The sequence below is a fragment of the Rosa chinensis genome, chromosome 6 (assembly GCF_002994745.2).
Source record: "Rosa chinensis cultivar Old Blush chromosome 6, RchiOBHm-V2, whole genome shotgun sequence".
Classification (NCBI taxonomy): domain Eukaryota; kingdom Viridiplantae; phylum Streptophyta; class Magnoliopsida; order Rosales; family Rosaceae; genus Rosa; species Rosa chinensis.
The window spans coordinates 57691189-57709843 of record NC_037093.1 but is presented as its reverse complement, the minus strand read 5'-3'; the positions used below and the strand labels follow the sequence as shown (position 1 = coordinate 57709843).

The 18655-nt window shown below is 36.3% G+C and overlaps 2 protein-coding genes and 2 long non-coding RNA genes across 14 annotated transcripts; 2 read left to right on the top strand and 2 right to left on the bottom strand.

Moving 5' to 3' along the window:
- Window positions 1-461: 461 nt before the first annotated feature.
- Window positions 462-8033, bottom strand: LOC112170532. Of its 9 annotated transcripts, XR_005802166.1 has the most exons (14): window positions 7842-8033; window positions 7342-7519; window positions 7005-7109; window positions 6333-6403; window positions 6018-6105; window positions 5722-5880; window positions 5447-5504; window positions 5183-5283; window positions 4676-4881; window positions 3878-3969; window positions 3727-3752; window positions 3495-3609; window positions 2052-2530; window positions 462-529 (listed from the first exon to the last, which is right to left on the bottom strand). It is a non-coding gene; the product is annotated as an uncharacterized LOC112170532 (long non-coding RNA). The 9 variants fall into 9 exon arrangements; XR_002925111.2 differs by having other exon boundaries at window positions 2052-3609; window positions 7342-7509; window positions 7842-7971; XR_005802167.1 differs by having other exon boundaries at window positions 2052-3609; window positions 3878-3997; window positions 7842-7956.
- Window positions 8034-8393: 360 nt separating this feature from the next.
- Window positions 8394-9509, top strand: LOC121050158 (actin-interacting protein 1-2-like). 3 transcript variants are annotated; one of them, XR_005802165.1, is made up of 3 exons: window positions 8394-8533; window positions 8737-8882; window positions 9007-9509. XR_005802165.1 is itself a non-coding variant. In XM_040509387.1 (3 exons), exons 1-3 carry the CDS (start codon window positions 8544-8546, stop codon window positions 9152-9154), a joined length of 234 nt encoding a protein of 77 aa, XP_040365321.1. In that variant the 5' UTR covers window positions 8440-8543; the 3' UTR covers window positions 9155-9509. The 3 variants fall into 3 exon arrangements, 2 of the variants coding, with proteins under 2 accessions (XP_040365321.1, XP_040365320.1); XM_040509387.1 differs by having other exon boundaries at window positions 8440-8580; window positions 9104-9509; XM_040509386.1 differs by having other exon boundaries at window positions 8440-8580.
- A 2441-nt stretch (window positions 9510-11950) lies between these two features.
- On the bottom strand, window positions 11951-15317 carry LOC112170530. Its single transcript, XR_002925109.2, has 6 exons — window positions 15215-15317; window positions 14735-15131; window positions 14466-14642; window positions 13872-13964; window positions 13483-13580; window positions 11951-12035 (listed from the first exon to the last, which is right to left on the bottom strand). It is a non-coding gene; the product is annotated as an uncharacterized LOC112170530 (long non-coding RNA).
- Window positions 15208-17856, top strand: LOC112170526 (esterase). The gene is made up of 5 exons (XM_024307852.2): window positions 15208-15517; window positions 16077-16286; window positions 16391-16560; window positions 16738-17002; window positions 17336-17856. The coding sequence occupies exons 1-5, from the start codon at window positions 15253-15255 to the stop codon at window positions 17596-17598; spliced, it is 1173 nt and encodes a 390-aa protein (XP_024163620.1). The 5' UTR covers window positions 15208-15252; the 3' UTR covers window positions 17599-17856.
- The last annotated feature ends 799 nt before the right edge of the window (window positions 17857-18655 follow it).

The following is an 18655-nucleotide window of genomic DNA, read 5'->3' as shown; positions in this document are numbered from 1 at the left end:
GAGGTTACGACGAAGAAACAGCACACACACAATTCATCAATTAATTTCTACGATTATCCAAGCCTCTCCAGAGCAGCCCCTCTCCTTCTGTTATCGGTGACCACACTCTAGTCCCAGAATCCTCAGGAGTCGACTGTCAGTGCCACCAAACCCTCTGTCAACGTGCTTCGGTCCTAGTATCCTCGGGAGCCGACTGTAGTACCACGACCACAACGGTTACGGAAGCAGCCAAGCAAGGGTAACGCCCTCGCAAACCAGCCAAGCTAAAGTCACGCTTTAGCAAGTTTTCCCCACTTCCTAGTGATTTTCACTCTACTCGATCTACGATGTCGAGTATCGATTGTGTGATTTGAAGAAGCTTAGCAGAAGTCCTCACCACGAGGCACAAAGAATCCCGCGACGAGATTGGTGCGCTCCTCGTCCACAATCGCTCAAAAGACGTCAGGTCAAGGGACACCCCCGACGACTGCACCCAAACGGCGCTGGCACGCCCATGCAGAAAAGAGACTGTTGACCAGCTGCAACAAAACTGGAGCCAAACATTATCAATATACAACACATTATCAATACACATAGATAAAAACACTAGTTTAGCAATCTACTACAGTACTAATTAATTACTCGTTCATAAAAAAGATCATAATTCTATTATAAATGTATAATTTTAGAGAGGTTACATTGTAAATAGGTTTATTATAGGTTAGTTTAGTCCATGTAAAAGTGTCATTCAAAACTATCATTTTATAAATGCAATTAATTTGATTTCGTTATTTTTAACCGAAATTTCCACCGAAATCGAAACTTTCTCCTAAATTTCCTTAAATTTGAAGTACCGAAATCGAAACTGAAACCGAAATTTGAAACCTTTATTTTGACAATAACCATTTCTATATGTCATGATAATATCTAATGGTCCTCCACTTTGTTTGTCATAGAAGGTATACTTTTACACGTAACTAATTTAAATAAGTTAAACTACATTAGTAGGCATGTAAGTATTTTGTGGAATCTAAATAATCAAAATTGGAAATCAATCAATTTGACATTACCTATCTATTTATAGTATATTAATAGGTATTGTGTAAAAAAAATTAACTCGATTCGCCGTTATTTCGACATTAAATAAAGTGGTCAACCATTTATACGATTCTTCTTTCCTAAGGGGAGCTGAATCATGAAGAGATAAATTTTCTAAAATTTTTATATTAGGTTATATAGCCCACACCCACGATAAAGTAAGAGCTGACAGATTGAAAAAATAAGTTGCGAGTGAGTGAGCGGTTGTGAGCATTTTAGTTTTATGTAGTATTTAGGGTTGACTTAGTAGATCGAGATCCAAATAACGACGAAAATAGCTGAAATTTTGTCCATGATCATTTCTTCTTATCATGATAACATCCAACGATCGATTTTGATAAAGTCTTTTTCCTCCACATTGTTGCTCATGGAATGTATACTTTTTTATACAACTAATAAACAAGTTAGACTACAGTAATAGACATATAAAAATTTTGTACGATCCAAACAACTGAGGAAATTGATGAATTTGACATTACCCATCTTTCTAATGTATTAATAGGTACTATGTAAAAAAATTAACCCGATCCGCCGACATTTCGACATTAAATAAAAACTAACCCTTTATATCGAAATGGCGACGAACAAGACTAAATTGTTTACTCACAAACATTGTGGGAGAATGGTTCACTGACACACACTTGTCTGTACAATCTCTATTTACTCATGTATAATAATTCGTCAAATTTTGTTATTCTTACGAAATTCTAAATTAACATTTCAGTCTTCATATGTATATTTCTTTCATCTAAAAAATTCATCTTTCATTAGTGAAATTAAATATATTTTTTCTTATTATGATTTTCTTAATATATATATATATATATATATTTTTTTTTTTTTGGAATAAGACGTTGTAATGTTTATTAAAAAGAAATTTAAACACAAACCTCAACATAAATCTCAAAGTCCAACAACAAAAAAGGAGAAACAGTTTTAGGCAACAAAAAACAAAAATTGTTTTGGGCTCGAACCTGGAGCCCAATGTCCACCATTAATAGTTTATTTGTATGTGACTGTGGCTTCACCGCTATGTCAGCCACAAGGGCAGTTCATTTTTCTCTTGTTTATCTGTTACACTCAGGAACCGACCGAAACTCCGAAAGTTGCTCGTCCTCTGCAAGTGGCTCTTCTTGCTGCAAATATAAAAGAGCCCGATATTTTCTCCGTCCTGAATAGGGAAAAGAACAGAAATACTCTCTACTCCAATTTTTCCTTCAATTTTGGGTGGAAGGTAAATAATATGAATTTGGGTGTTGCAGAATTTGAATAGGATTCATATGATTTAGCTGAATTTCGGTATTGCATGCAGTTGATGAAGAATCCAACACGTTCGGTTCTCTTCGGGAATTTTGTCTCCATCCAAAATCTTTTTACTGAAATTCATAGTATTAGGATACAAAGTGTAGCCAATTTCTTCTCCAGTTTTCCAATTCTGCTTGTTCCAGATTCCCTGCAAATTGGAATTCACTTGGTGTGGAAATTCAAGATTTCAGTCGAATAGAAAAGAATCAATTTAGTTGTGATGGTGACGAGATCCAAATAAATGAATTTACTCTGGGTTTTTGGATAAAACTCAATTTACACATGCAAATCACGTGTCTGGGCCCAAACAACACGAGCTTCGGAGCAGCGAAGAGGCACCAGATTGCACCCTTCTATTGGAGGAAACAACGAGAAATGGTAACGAACCAAATTTTCAGAGCTGGGAGGGGTTGAAATTTATGAGAAATTCAAGGAGTTTGAAAGAAAATGAAAAAAGCATTGGGGAAGGAAAAAAAAAAGTTTTATTGGGCCAAAAGAAGTGTGTTGAAGGTGTATTGAGGGGCAATAGACGTCTATTGGAGGGCAATAGACGTTTTGAATTGATGTAATATTCTCATTTTTTTTCTTTAATCAAAATTTTATTTGTCTAAATCTAGGAAGATTAGTTAATATGACTTTGCACACGTGCGCAACTCATTTCTCATCAGCTGATGCAACTGAACTCCAACACCATGAGACCTGGGCTCTCTCTACTCCGGCCGATTCCATACCCATGGAACATAACATCAATTGTCTTCGTTGAAATTTTTAGATATATTTGATTTGAACTTGCTGATTGTGGTGGAGAAATTGGATAAGCTGTACTTGATCTCATCAAAGGGTAGTTGGTAATTGGTGTGCTTGAGCTCAAAAAGTAGTGTACGTACAGACAGCTACACCAGAGCATTGAGCTGATGAAAAAGCACATTGATACTTACTTTTTGTAAGATCTTAGTGGCTTCATGTTGCACATCTTGGTTGCTAGATGTAAATTCGTTTCTGGTTTTCATATTAACTTCCAGTTTCTCCATAGTACGTAGTTGTTTTGGCTGTGATGATACAGAGGTATTATCAAACATAAATGTCATAAATAGTTCATGCTTGATTTTTACCTGAAGCGCCAAGATTGTCAGGTAGTACAGCAAGAGATTGAAGGAGTTTCAGTTGGAATTTGGGTAGGCTGGTACATGATTCAGCATCTAAAAGTTTAGTGTAAACTTGATGTACCTGAGACACAATGATATCTTAGAGAGACTAAGCTTGTTTGAAAAAAAAAGAACAATCTATGCACAATTCGATATCAATTTGTTTTCAGATTGTAAGAGAGGGAGAAGAGATATTCACCTTCATCCCACAGTGTGTCATTGGGCCTGCAATTCAACCGATTAATTGCATAAGTAAATACGTAATAAAGCTGTATTGAATTTGAAGCAATATCATTAAAAAGAATATAATAGCATTCAAAAGTATAAAAAATTATTGGTTTGAGGAATACCGCTTACACTAACAGCAGGGTCTTCCTGCAACTTCTTGAAATACCTCATCAGATCGAGTTCCTTCCCTGTGGGATTTGACATCCTCAACAGCCTACATATGTGGCCAGGCAAAATAATAACTGAGAGACAGTTAAACACAGTTCAGTGCATTTGGGCAGAAATCAAAAGATGCATCCACATAATAAAGAGAGACATTGATGATGTTTAGTAACATGTTTAAGGTTTCAGGCAATATAATTCGAGTACAAAAGAATTTAATTTAAGCTTAAGCTTATAATGAGGGGCATGGCCGGGAAACTAAAGCAGTTGACAATTAATTAAAGTGTTGGATATATTTTTTCTACCTGATTAGATATGATGACCTTGCATGTTTTGTGATTTTTTCCAACAACTTTGGTTTTAATTTTTCATAATCTGTTAGCTTTTTCATAACATGGTTGAAGTTGAGCCACATTTTAGCTTTGAAAATTCTGATGCAGAAATAGCAAAGAATGGTCAACAAAATAGGCAAAACTTCTACCAAATTTAAGTATTACATTAATGCTTGTGTGCCATGTGAAACAATACTTGCAACATTATAGTCAATTAAAACAATTTCAATATTGTTATTGACACATGTCCAGAATACTGATTTGTAATTTCAAACTCCTTCATGTTTACTGACTCGTAATTTGATATAATCAATATATAAAAAAGAGAACAGTTATTTAATTTATTCCCTAGTCATGAGCATTGATACAAATATATATATATATATATATATATATATATATATATGAAAGATAAGAGGGCTTTACCAGAAAGATACAACCTTCTGGTGGCTAATGAGATTTTCCAGCTCCTTATTTTTATTTTTATTCTCATTCTCTTGATAAAGTCTTTCCCCAAGTGTCCTTCAATGCCTTTACTGAGATCATAGCGTGCAGAAGGTCTGACAGACTGTCCTTCGATGTCTTTATTCAGATCATAGCATGCAGAAGGTTTGACATCCATAGCAATGTTTCTGTCAAATAAAAAATTATGAATGAGCATTCCAAGCTGAAAAATGCTTTAACTCTATTTTGCCAGCAACTAAGCATTTTATTAGATGCCAATATTTGACCTTTATAGTTAGACTACTTTACAGCAGTATAGTCCAAAGTACAATATATAAATTTTATTTAGTAACAAAATTGTTGACGAATAACATGAGTACCTCAGATAAATGCCAGGTAATTTCATTGATATGCCAGGTAACTAGAGTGATTTGCGATTAGTGTGAAACAGAGGAATGCATAGAAAAAAACCTAGTAACAGGCAGATACCTTGGGTAATGGCTAGATCAATAGATAATCAACTGTAGCCACTTGAAACGTTGCAGCTGCCAATAGTAGAGAATCCTCTTTTTTTGTCCAACAAATGGTAACTATCATCACAAAACACAGAGTGCAGGAAGTTAAGGAAAGAAGCAAAAAGAAAAGATTCGAATATAAAGGAGAAGAAAAACCTATGAATTTTTTTATAAAAACTGAGATGAAAAGTATTAAGCAGTTGGGAAGAGCTAAGTCATAGCTTCACTCTCAGTTTACCTTCTGCATCAGATTTGTCTGAAGATAAACCAAAGAAGCTCACCCCCACAAATGTTCTCTGCAAATTAGTTAAGCATCAAGCAAACATTAGCACAAAGTGAAATCAATTATTTAATTTAGAAAATCCTAATTCTGATCATCTACTGATTAGTACACAGAAAAGTTCTTGTTTTTGATTTCGGTGTCCATTATTACCATGCATATCTTTACAGATAATACGTTGCATGCATTCATCTTTTATATAGCTATTGTTTTCTGGATCTTGATGTTTATACCTTTAGACCAACTGTAGAGATGAAGATGCCGCCGATAGAGAGCATCAGCGACATGGTGAAGGTTGAAACCTTTGGTGACAGTAAAAGGGGCACCACATGATGTGCTTATGCTGCTTCCTCTTTACTATTCTGTGGGTTGTTATAGTTAATATGTTCTGTCTGCACATCAATTTCATCATTTCAATGACTACAATGTCTCTTAGCAAAATTGAGGTGCATCAATATTGGTCTTCATAAATTTTATGTAATTAGAAAAGTTTTCATTGAAATTGATTTTTAAGAGTAAGAACTTGTACCTTACATGGGAAAGAATTTTAGCATAAAAGATTTATGAGATCAGGATTTTCTGTCATCCAGTTTTGATTTGGCATCATGAGCATTCACCTGCCAAAAATAAAATAGCCACATATAGGATAGGAAGTGGTTATAAAATGATAAATAAATCGATCAAGATGCGTACGTTCTTTTTATAAAAATTATTATCAGTGTTCTTTCTGTTGTATGTTCTACGCTGCTCCTTCCCTTCTTTCTGTTTTCATGTAAATTTAGGGAAAATTTGGTGGATGAATATGAAATTGTATAAGCCACTATGAAATTCAGCTAATTAATACCTAAGCGAGTTCATTATCTCCATGCGTGATCTAGATCGTTTCTTTTTCTCCATCACTTGGTTTAACCTCTCCTGAAATTATAAAAGCATGACTATTACTTTTCAAATGATGCAATCACTCATGTATGAAATCTTTTTCAGAAAAATAATATGCCCCAAATGTTCTCCTAGTAATAGAGACCATTCTAAATATAGAGTACCTGCAGCTTTATATGCTAGATCCTAAATTCTAAACCAGATTTTATTCTGTTTCTAAGGTTGTGCATGTCCATCATTGTGAATCTGAACTGTAGTGGAAAATACTTGATCATTGAATTTCACAATGCACAAATTATCCTGAATCAAAAAGGAAACAATTAAGCCTACGATGTAAAATTATAGCAAAAGTGGTAAAACATTGTTTTCTTCAATTTCTGCAGCTCTTAGATTTATTTCTTTTATACTCTAGACAAAAAAGAAAAAAGTAAACATTTAAATTACATATGAATGGCTTTGGCATATGATACCAACAGATTGAGAGAGAGAGAGAGAGAAAAATTGGTAAATAGGGTTTACGGAAATCATCGAAGTTTATATGCATATTCATGTTCAACAGCTTTGTGCAGTTCACATGTTGCTGTTTTGATTTGTCAGAAATAATTTTAATGATACAACAAAAACTTTGGTGGTATACCTGTAATTTGACGATGCAAAACTTATTGTCAATAACCTGAAATAACTAGGGCAAAATTTATGTATTTTCAAGTTCAATCTCTATCATCTTCATCACCTCGACAACCTGTCATATCAATACAACATCTGATTAAGCTTAAATTTGAATTTCTTTTGTGCTGTACCACAGTAATAACAATTCCAGAAAGCAGATATAGACAAAATCAGATCACTCATTGAGAAAAAGAGTTCAACAACCTCTACTACTGGGAACTACCCTTTTCTGATTTAATCAATTTTGATAGCAAAACCATCATCACTCTCATTTCTATTCAAATCGAAACTTAAACCCAAACTACCTTCATTCACCAGGAATGCAGCAAATATTCAACTAAATGGCACCAGGGATGAAAGGAATGTGCCAGGGTTGCTAGATGAGACTTTATAGTGGTAATCATTCTGTACAGAATGACTTGGCTGCTAATCTTTGGTCGGTACCAGACCCAGCTAAACTTGTGTTGAATATCCTGCAAAATTCTATGAGGCCATCTTGAGGAAGGGATGTTTTGAAGTAACATTTAAAAGTTATGATGAAAATTTAAAGTTTAGAATCAAATCAAAGAGTGTGCAGACATTTAATCTAAAGATTAAATATCAGAAATAGATGATATCTATTCAAAGTCAACATGGAATCAGATATCAGATATGAATAATTAAATCAATTCATGTTTAATCAACGAAAGAGGGAAACAACAGAGGTTTTGGTTTTTGACATATTGCAAATTTCAGAAACGAATCGTTATCAAGGGAAAAATATTGAACTCAATTCGATGTTATAACTCAAGAATATGCGATATACCTTTTCCAAAATGAAGACAAATTGATTCGTCGGCCCCTCAGTGTTTGAACTTTGATAGAGACTGCGAACAACAAAAAACGAACATCAATCATTTTCAGAGGGGGGTGAAATTTGCACACCCCTATTTGCAAACTACACACCCCTTCACTTTTTAAATAATATTTCAACTCAACATTTTTTGCACTTCCTCAAATACCCTCAAAATCAGATTTTCAGTTTTTTTTTCTTTTTGGTCCTCTCTCTCTCTCTCTCCCCTCCAAAACCACGACAAAACTCTTACCAGTTTTTTTTGGGCTAATGAACCATCTGTTCGATCAAACCCTTATTCCTCTCTCTCTCTCTCTCTCTCTCTCTCTCTCTCATCAACTCAATTCAAAATCCCAAATACCAAATGCTATTAAATAAATTTGATGATGCAGGACCGTCTATTGGGTGTCGGACTTGGAAGCATACTCACCGGAATCCGACGAAGCATCTACAACTCCATTTCTGAGGGACGTCGCTTTGCGATCTTGGTAATATAGGTTGATTTTGATTTGGGTGGGTTGTTAATAATTTGGTGTGGACTTTTGAATAGGTGGGATTCTGGGTCGACTGTCGGGGACTTTGATGGGCATTCGAAACGGGTTTTGAGCTGTTGTTTTAAGCCAACAAGACCCTTTCGCATTGTCACATGCGCTGAGGATTTCCTGGTAAATTTCTATGAAGGGCCTCCTTTCAAATTCAAGCAGTCTCACAGGTTTTGTTCTTTGATCATTGTGATGATTTTGAGCCCTTAATTGATCACATTATATGTATGTATGTGTTACTGAGCTCATTCGGAAGTGTTATATTTTTGTTTGTGGTTTTTGGATGTCGGGGATCACTCGAATTTTGTGAATTGTGTAATCTCCAGATGGGAGTAAGTTTATCACTGTAAGCTCAGATAAGAAGGGTCTTATTTTTGATGGGAAGACTGCGGAGAAGATTGGAGAGCTTTCATCGAAAGATAGCCACAAAGGCAGCATTTATGCTCTTAGCTGGAGTCCTGATGGCAAACAGGTAACATTGGATTGGTTTCTTCTGGCAGTAGATTTTGTTCTTTTGCATTACTGGTTGTGTTACGAAATGTGTTCACGCTTGCTTCGTGTTGAATTATGCTGATTAGTTCTTATTTGAATGATAGATTTTGACTGTGTCCGCTGACAAGTCGGCGAAAGTATGGGATATATGTGAGGATGGTAATGGGAAGGTGAATTAAACATTGACATGTCCTGGATCAGGTGGAGTGGATGACATGCTTGTTGGTGGCCTATGGCAGAATGATCATATAGTTACTGTTTCACTTGGTGTTGATCAGGAAAGGGGTGAGGAAGAGCCTCCGCAGACGAGAGAGGAGAGTAGGGATCGATTGGCGGTGAGGTTGGTTCGGGCTGAGATGGGCGCGAACCCAGTCGACTAGTGCTCGAACCCATTTCAAAAAGAAGAAGACGAAAGCTTCAGAAATGAATAAAGAGATTGAGATTGATGATAATGGAAGCACGACCTAACTAAGAAAGAAGGGTCAGAGAGAGAGAGACAGAGACAGGATCTAAAAAGAAAAATCTGACATTGAGGGTATTTGAGGAAGTGCAAAAAATGTTGTGTTGAAATATTATTAAAAAAGTGAAGGGGTGTGTAGTTTGCAAATAGGGGTGTGCAAATTTCACCCCCCTTTTCAGAAGGGAAAACATCACAAACCATGCACCAACAATTGACATTTCTACACCTTGGTATACCAACTTTCATATATATCATAATGGTATACTAAGTTTGCTCAAATATTCATTCTAGTGTACACCGTTGACTTTTTCGTTAAATATCTCCTAGAAAAGTTTAAAAAAAAAAAAAAATTCCGCTAAGCTTTGCATGCAAAAACTTAACGGTGTTAACCTGATATGTCAAAATGATGTTGAAATGCAAAGTTCATACACCAATCTGATAGTTTTCAAAGTTCATACACCAAAGTGTAGAATCATCCATACTTCATACACGGTTTGTGAAAATATCCCTTTTCAGAAAGATAACAATATGGTCAAAATCAAAACGCAAAACTTTGTTCACATATGATGTTGATCTTGATTGTAGAAAGCTAAACTCTTACCCCCTGTTCACCAGTGGCGGATCCAAGATCTGAGCCTTGTCTAGGCTAATTAGAACAACCCATATTTTTTTATTATTTTTTTTGCATAAACCCAGACACTATCACCAAAACTCTAAAAAAATTCTTTAATCTGCATCACATAATGCACATCTTTAAATAAAAAATAATCACAACATAAGCAGAAGCCAAATAAAGCATCAAGAAATTCCAAAGCCCAACAAAAGCTTGACTGCTTGAGCTGAAAAACCAGTCCCTGTTTGATGTTTCCGAACACCCACTAGAAATAGTGTACACAAACAAACCCAAAACCGATAGCCCCCAACTCACCAAGCAAAACCAATAGTAAGAGCAGTCCCAACAATCTCAATCCTCAAGTTATACACAAAAGCCCAACTCACAATTACATCCGCCACTGGTAGCAATAACAGATTCGGCAAGCTTCTCCTTCTGCAATTTCTTTAAGAAAACCCCATTGGGAAAAAACATAGCAGGAAGAAGAACAGAGATGTATCAAAAATTCAAAACAGGAGAGATCGATAGAGTTTCATACCTTGTTTACGAGAAAGCGAAAGAAACATTGTTGCTTTGGAGATTCCTTGGTCTGTGTCGCAGACTGAGGCTACTGGACAACAAGGGGTGAGATTTTCCACAAGAAGGGAATTTGGGTGTGGATTGCTTGAGGCATTTCGCTTTCGAGGATAAGTAGTGTGAGGCTCCATCGAAAGAAAGATTGTTGCTTTGGAGATTCCTTGGTCTGCGTCGCAGACGAGAGGCTACTAGACAATAAGGGGTGAGATTTTCCACAAGAAGGGAATTTGGGTGTGGATTGCTTGAGGCATTTCGCTTTCGAGGATAAGTAGTGTGAGGCTCTTGTTGCTTTGGAGATTCCTTGGTCTGCGTCACAGACTGAGGCTACTGGACAACAAGGGTGAGATTTTCCACAAGAAGGGAATTTGGGTGTGGATTGCTTGAGGCATTTCGCTTTCGAAGATAAGTAGTGTGAGGCTCTTTGTTGCTTAGGAGATTTCTTGGTCTGCGTCGCAGACTGAGGCTGCTGGACAACAAGGGGTGAGATTTTCCATAAGAAGGGAATTTGGGTGTGGACTGCTTTAGGCATTTCGCTTTCGAAGATAAGTAGTGTGAGGCTCCATTGAAACTCACAAATCTGACTTACTGAGTAGTGTGCGGCTATGAGCTGCTGTGGGAGACTGGGAATACACGCAACTTTTATAGATAATTTTTTTCTTCTTTGGGCTGGTATGGGCTAAAGCTAGATGTATATACTTAAGGGTTTTTAGCCTAAAATATTGTCTAGACTTGAGCCCATATAGCCTTCTACATCCTTCAGCCCCTGCCGTTCACTGTAGTTGATTTTGAGAATGGGTAACAGTGAATGTTGACGCTCATGGAGGCTTCCCGAACATTGTAGATGGGGCCTTTTATTTTTTTATTTTTTATTATTATACCATTTCAAGGTGGAAGTCTCCCGAACAAAACAACACCGACCCTTTTCGCCATTGTAGATGGCAAGCCGTCAACCAAAGGGCAAAACCGTATTTTCTTGCACAGGCTAGCGGCTTCTGTAACTTTGTAAATAGTTTGTATAACGAGAGAGTATGCCCGCGCTTTGCTGCGGGATTTAGCAGATTGTTGAAGAAAGTACTTGCTTGTGTAGACAATATTATTGCTGATTTTATAATATTACATAGCAGAAAGTTTGTGTAAACCAAGCAGCACAAAACTGAATAGCAATGGCACTCCCGCTTCACCGCAGGACAGTTTACAATAATGACTGATATGAATTAACAGGACTTGATTGAGATAACATTAATGAGAGAGAGTTTCCTGCCTATAAAATTGTTTTGAATTTACAAAGCAATGAAGATCAGTCATATATAATGCTGTGATATTGGCATTTTGTTGATTACTACTGCCTATAAAATTGTTTTTTGAGTTTACAAAGCACTGCCAATCCGTCTACATTTTCATATTCAAAACTGTACAAATCTTCTGGTTCTTCACCATTCGTTTCTTTTTTGTTGTTGGCTGCAAATAACTGTAGCATTTATTACCTGAATAAGAATTAAGAGATCAAGATAGTGTTAACCAATACACAACGGAACAGTGGCAGCAGAACGATGTGTAAACGCTTTTAAACGCTTTTGCATATAATCTGTAAAAGTGATAGAAAATAACAAATAAATCTTGAAATTAATCACAAAACTACCAAGAGATCTTCTCTTATAACACTGTAGTTTTAAAATAAACTGTGCAAACTTAAAACAACATACAAAGTCAAATTATAGAAACACTGATAGCCCTGCGTCACTGATCTAGAAACAAACATCGATAAAATAAAAGTCTCTCACACTTTAGTTCTAACCTCCAAAAAAATACACACACACACACACACACACACAATTTAGTTCTAACCTTGAAAACTGCACAATTTAGTCCTAACTTTGAAAAAAAAAAAAAAAGAGACGTATATGCATCAGTTCTTAAATACAATGCCTCTTAATTATATTTTTAAAGCATACTCATCCCACTAATGCATTAGTATTATTGCAGCTTATGAATTAGTATATACAAAAGGCACCACTATTTTCTGCGTATGATTACCTTCCCCCTTTTTTTTTTTTTTTTTTTTTCTGAATAGCTTTACTGTGTGTGTATATTCTGTGTTTGAATAGCTTTAGTTCATAATCTTAGATTTGAGAAAAAATAAGGTTTTACTTTGTGCAATGTTTATACCTTCCCTTGCAATGTTTACTGCAATCCTTATTGAATAGCTTTACTTAAAATTTGACTGCACAATTTAATTCTAACCTTGAAAAACCTAAAAAAAAAAAAAAAAAACTCATACCTCACAAAAAATGTTTACTCTTACTTAACCATAAAAAATTAGTGATGTGTCCTAAAAAATTAGCTCCACTTGACATACCAAATGCATTGTTAAAATTACTCTTACTTAACCACAAAAAATTAGCGATGTGTCCTAAAAAATTAGCTCCACTTGACATACCAAATGCATTGTTTAAACTACCAAATGCATGAAGAAATCAGAGGGTAAGAACGAATTCAATTTTTGTCATCAGTCAGCATTATGCGAGAAACCCTTAATAACATTAACAGTAGAAACAGACTTCTTTTCATTAATCGCCATTATCTAATTTGTTAAGTCAGATATTACATTAATTATAAATCTGTAGAAACACATCTGCTTCAAAGTAACTAAGCACAACACAAAAGCAAATGAAGTTTTGAAAAAAAAAAAAAAAAATAGTAATGTCTGATCACAGTCAAAACAGAAGAATACCACTCCAATAATATCTGAACTGAAAAGCCAAGGAAAGCTTGAAAATATGACATTCACCCATTTTTAGTCATGTCTAATCAGTTTTCATTGTTAGCATCACAATTCAATCACACAGATTATCTTTTCTCCAAAAGTTTGATCTGTGCAGAAGTAAACAATCACAAAATTGAACTAAAATAATTAAATTGGGCTAATCTTACATGCAGTAGGCAATCAGGGGCTTCGCGAGCTCAGTGACTATAACACAGTCCCTCCTCTGTTTCTCCACTTAAATCCCAGGCAGGTACAGAAGTAATCACTAAAATGAAGACAACAAATTAATTAATGCATTAGGGAAACAGATCATAATCACACATACAATTAAACCAATAACACATTTCAGTTTCATTGTTTTGTTTTCAAGCCTAAATGTAGAATACTCACAAAGAAAGCAAAAGGCAACAATCCAAATATCAGAACTCAAGCAGTTAAGGTGCTTTCAACATTAAGCTTCCATTTGCATAATAATATAAGCAGAAGGAAGTCTGTACTTGTGAAGGTTTCTCAGAAAATAAGAAGCCAAACACAGATGAGAGAAAGCTGAAAAGACCTGTTTACCGCCAAACGATCAACTACCAGTAAAACCGAGCCACTGTTGCTAGCACGTTGAAAGCAGATAAAGTAGCCCTTCCAGTTCTGAAAACTACAACAAAACAAATAGAAATGATGATAAGAGTCGGGCCAACATCCACAATCACAATCACAAAAAGAAGACGTGTTTATTAATGAATCAAAATTAAATAAAAAATAAGAAAATAAAAAACATAAATGCAAGTAATAAACAATAGAAACCATAACTTAAATCTAACAATAAAAATATGCAATAAATTTCAAATGCACTTAATTTATCCAAAGCTGAACAATATAAGAGAAACCTCAAACCTACACAAAACTCTTAACGATAATTATCTGTCTATGAATCATGTTCCTGATGAAGTCACAAAAAGGGAATTAAATTGGACTTATTTTAAACTGACCAAACTCAACAAAATCCAAAATATATAACACATCAAACGTATACTCCGATTTCAATTCGACACAAATTTTAATTTGAATCTCCACAGAAAATGCTAGATTTCAATTCCAAACATACACTGAAAGTCGAAGATGCTAGATTGATATGATACCAAAATTGAAATTTCACCTTCGCGGTATCGACGAAGACAAAGCTGCCGGGCTGTCAAAGAGTCACGATCAGAGTTGCAGACTCAACGTGTCTCTTTCGCTTAACAGAAAACCAGTAAAATCAGTAGAGAGAATTCAATTTCAAACAGAAGGCTATTACTCTAACACTGTAGAGCAGTTCCAGATCCACCTGTTTCTGCACAGCAAAGAAATCCCCTAAAACATCAAAACCCATATCCATTCAAAACCAACCACAACCAAAAAAACCCAAGAAGAAAATAGCAGTACCTTTGTTGGTGAAAAGAACGTGAAAGACCTTAGAAAGACATCAAGCTCTATAGGTGTATGGTAATTGATCACTGCACGTGGAAGCTTGGACAAACTGATCAATACGTGTACAAAGCAATGGCAGCCTGAGATTGTGGGTGAAAAGCAAATGGCAGAGCCGCAAAAAAAGATAAAATGAGGACAGCACCTTCTTTTCTGGCCTCAATGAACAGGTGTGAACAGTTAGTTTGTCTTTCGTATATTTGGAAATATGTATGTTCAAATCCAACTGGATCACGACATCCTACCCTGCAAGTTCAAGTGACCCATAAGATGTTCACACGTTCTTGGTGATCTTGTTGCCATGTTTTCAACTTGTTTGAATATGTACTTCGACTAACGCCTAAACAAAAACAGACTGTGACAAAAATAAATAAATGCCGCCTAGAAATACAAATGAAGTAAATTGCACGATTCATTACACTATATAAGCAAACATACTTTAGTTTCTCATCTCCATCTTTTGGTATTTCTCCACCATGGGGTACTCTCCTAAAGTTATCATTTCTCTGTTCTGCTCCTATATGCTTATATTGCATATTACATGTAGTGCTGTGATCCCTGCCTTGGCTTTGAAAGACTGTGAGTTTCCTGCCATCTTCAACTTCGGAGACTCAAATTCAGATACTGGTGGATTTGCCGCATCATCCCTTCCATCAACACCAACCCCACCTTATGGAGAGACCTATTTCCATATGCCGGCCGGAAGATTCTCTGATGGAAGACTCATCATCGATTTCCTTGGTATGTATGTTTTTCTTACCTTCATTGTAAATTAACATGCATAGTTTATGTCATATGCAAAGGTTCAGAGAGAGTTCTTCCTGGTTGACAATTCAAACATATATGATTGTTCAAGGAAATACTGCTTTTTCTCGAGGTTGAATAAGCAAACTTCGTAGACAAAGTGGTAGGCCCGAGATGGTTTGTAGACACTCATTTCTTGATGATTTTGCACTGCACTTTTTATGTGTAAACATAATGAGCCATGAGGAGAGAAAGTCTAGTTGGGATATGTATCACTGGATATGGTTGAAGAGAATATCCACAGCTCCTTGGATGAAAGGCTATTCCCATGATGTAGGCATGTTGAAATAATTATTGCTTGCATTAGAATAAATTGTTTATTATACAATAGCTATTAACGGTGGACTTCGCAGACGTTTACTTTGCCTCCTTTGACTCAATTATTGATTAGACTTTGTCTTTCATCATTTCAGTTTTATCAAAGACATTGTATAATGCATTGTTTAGATACCAGATGTATTTTGTACTGTATTGATGACACTATCTTGTGGTTCAGCAAAGAGTCTTGGTCACCCTTATCTAAGCGCATATCTGGATTCTCTCGGGACAAATTTCTCGTATGGTGCAAATTTTGCAACTGCAGCTTCCACTATCAGACTCCCAGATTTCATTTTACCAGCCGGTGGATTTAGTCCCTTCTACCTTGATATTCAATATCTGCAGTTCCTGCAACTAAAATCCAGATCACAACTCATAAGGCGTCGAGGTAAAGTACTGAAGAATGTCAATATCTAGGAATCACATTACTCGTCACTTCATTAAGATAAATCCCACTTTTACTAGGAAGGTGACCCCTTTTTATTTTTGTAGGGGGAATATTTGCAAGTTTAATGCCCAAGGAGGAGTACTTTTCCAAAGCTTTATACACATTCGACACTGGCCAGAATGATCTTGGCGAGGGATTTTCCGGTAACCTGACTATACAGGAAGTAAATGCATCTGTTCCTGATATAATCACTGGTTTCTCAACGAATATCAAGGTAATCATTAGCATTTACCAAAGCTTGTCAATCTACCCACATGAAGGCCATGTGTTTGATTTTTAGTTTCTTAAAGGACAAGGAACAATATAATCACGTGTGGGATTGAAGTTGATTTGATTCTTCTGTTGTCATGGACTAATGATTGTTGCTGGTTGTGAATTTGTGAGGATGTAGAAAATATATGATTTGGGAGCAAGATCATTATGGATCCACAATACCGGGCCGATTGGCTGTCTCCCTTACATTCAGGCAAACTTCCCATCAGCTCAGAAAGATGAGATTGGCTGTGCAAAGGCTTACAATGAAGTAGCTGAGCATTTTAACCATGAGCTGAAGCAGGCCATAGTTCAACTCAGGAAGGATCTTCCTAAGGCTGCATTTACTTATGTAGATGTGTATTCTGTCAAATACTCTCTTTTCAAGGAACCCGAGAAATATGGTGAGTCGATATCTAAGCATTATAAATGCTCGTAATAACATTTTAAACTTCACGGATTCAAGTTCCCTGATCAATTCTTTACGTCTTGTTATTGTGTTTATCGTCTACAACTACTAGTAGTGGCTGTAGCGCTACAGAGTAAGTTGATAGTTAGCTTATCATGAGTACGAAATGCAGACTAACCTCGCTTTTGAGTGATCATATATTATCAGAGTTTGAATAGTCTACTTTTGAAACCCGTTGTTAATAAATCATAATATTTGCTAAAACATAAAGAAATCCAAAGTCGTTTAGTTTTTCACTTGTAATAATCAATCGCTGGCAATTTTGCAGGATTTGAGCTCCCACTTGTTGCTTGTTGTGGCTACGGTGGTAAGTACAACTATAACGGCACTGCTGAATGTGGAGCAATAATTACAGTCAATGGAAGCCAAATCTTTGTTGGTTCATGCAAAAACCCCTCAACTAGAGTTGTCTGGGATGGTATTCATTACACCGAGGCAGCTGCAAAATTTATTTTTGATAAAATTTCAACTGGAGCATATTCAGATCCACCTCTTCCCTTGAAACAAGCATGTCAAAGGAGTTTGAACTAAAGAACTTGGTGAAATAATGAACTAATGAAAATAAATTATCTTTCACAATAAGTGGATAGTTGTGGCTGTCCCAATATAGTCGATAATTCCGAGTGTCTGGTTTTCACTTTTCAATAAGAAGAGGAAATAGTTCAGATCTGTTACCATGTTCAATTTACCTTTAGCTCTGCAATTAAATCATTTGTTGAAACCAACTTTTGTATCTTACTCTCCGAACTCCTTCCTGTCTCTTTGATATGAAACCTGCATATTGGTCTCCACCGCTCTAATTTGATCTGTTCCATAGTCATAATGCTGCATGTTTTTTCTTCTCAAAAGAAAAAATGCTGCATGTTTTGCTAGAAAACTTGTGTAACCGAGAAATAATAAAAGATTTTTTGCATCAATAGTGTCTGGAGACTTGGATAACTGACAATATGATACCCGAACTTACAAAGTTATCAAAGTAATTTGGGTAAAAAATACAAACAGTACCCAAACTATGGTCGACTCCGAATTTCTGTACCCAAGTTTCCAAAACTATCACTTTGGTACCTGAAGTTCGGACCCCGACCCAACTTTAGTACCTAGAACACTGTTGGCCGTTACGGAGTTAGTCAACTGTCAAATTTTGAGGGGTATTCTCGTCCTTTCACCAGATTTCTTCTTCTTCCTCAAACTCTCTTCATTTTCTTCTTCCTCCCAACTCTCCCATCATCTTGGGCACGGGTGGGCTGCGCAGGCACGGGGCGCTGGGTGGGCTGCGCAGGCGCGGGGAGCTGGGTGGGCTGCGCAGGCGCGGGGAGCTGGGTGGGCTGCACAAGCGTGGGACGCGGGTACATATGTTGGGTCGGGCTAGATAACCTGGGTACCATTGTGATAGTTTTTGAAAATTTGGGTACAGAAATTCAGAGTCAGTCATAGGTTGGGTATTATTTGTATTTTTTTCCCTGGAGGTAAAGACAGAGGATCGGTTTTACCCCTAAGAAAATGCCACGTGGCATGATAGTTAACGCCGTCCATGACGACAGGTACGAATGTTGGATCGGGTGGGATATTTGGGGTACCATTGTGATAG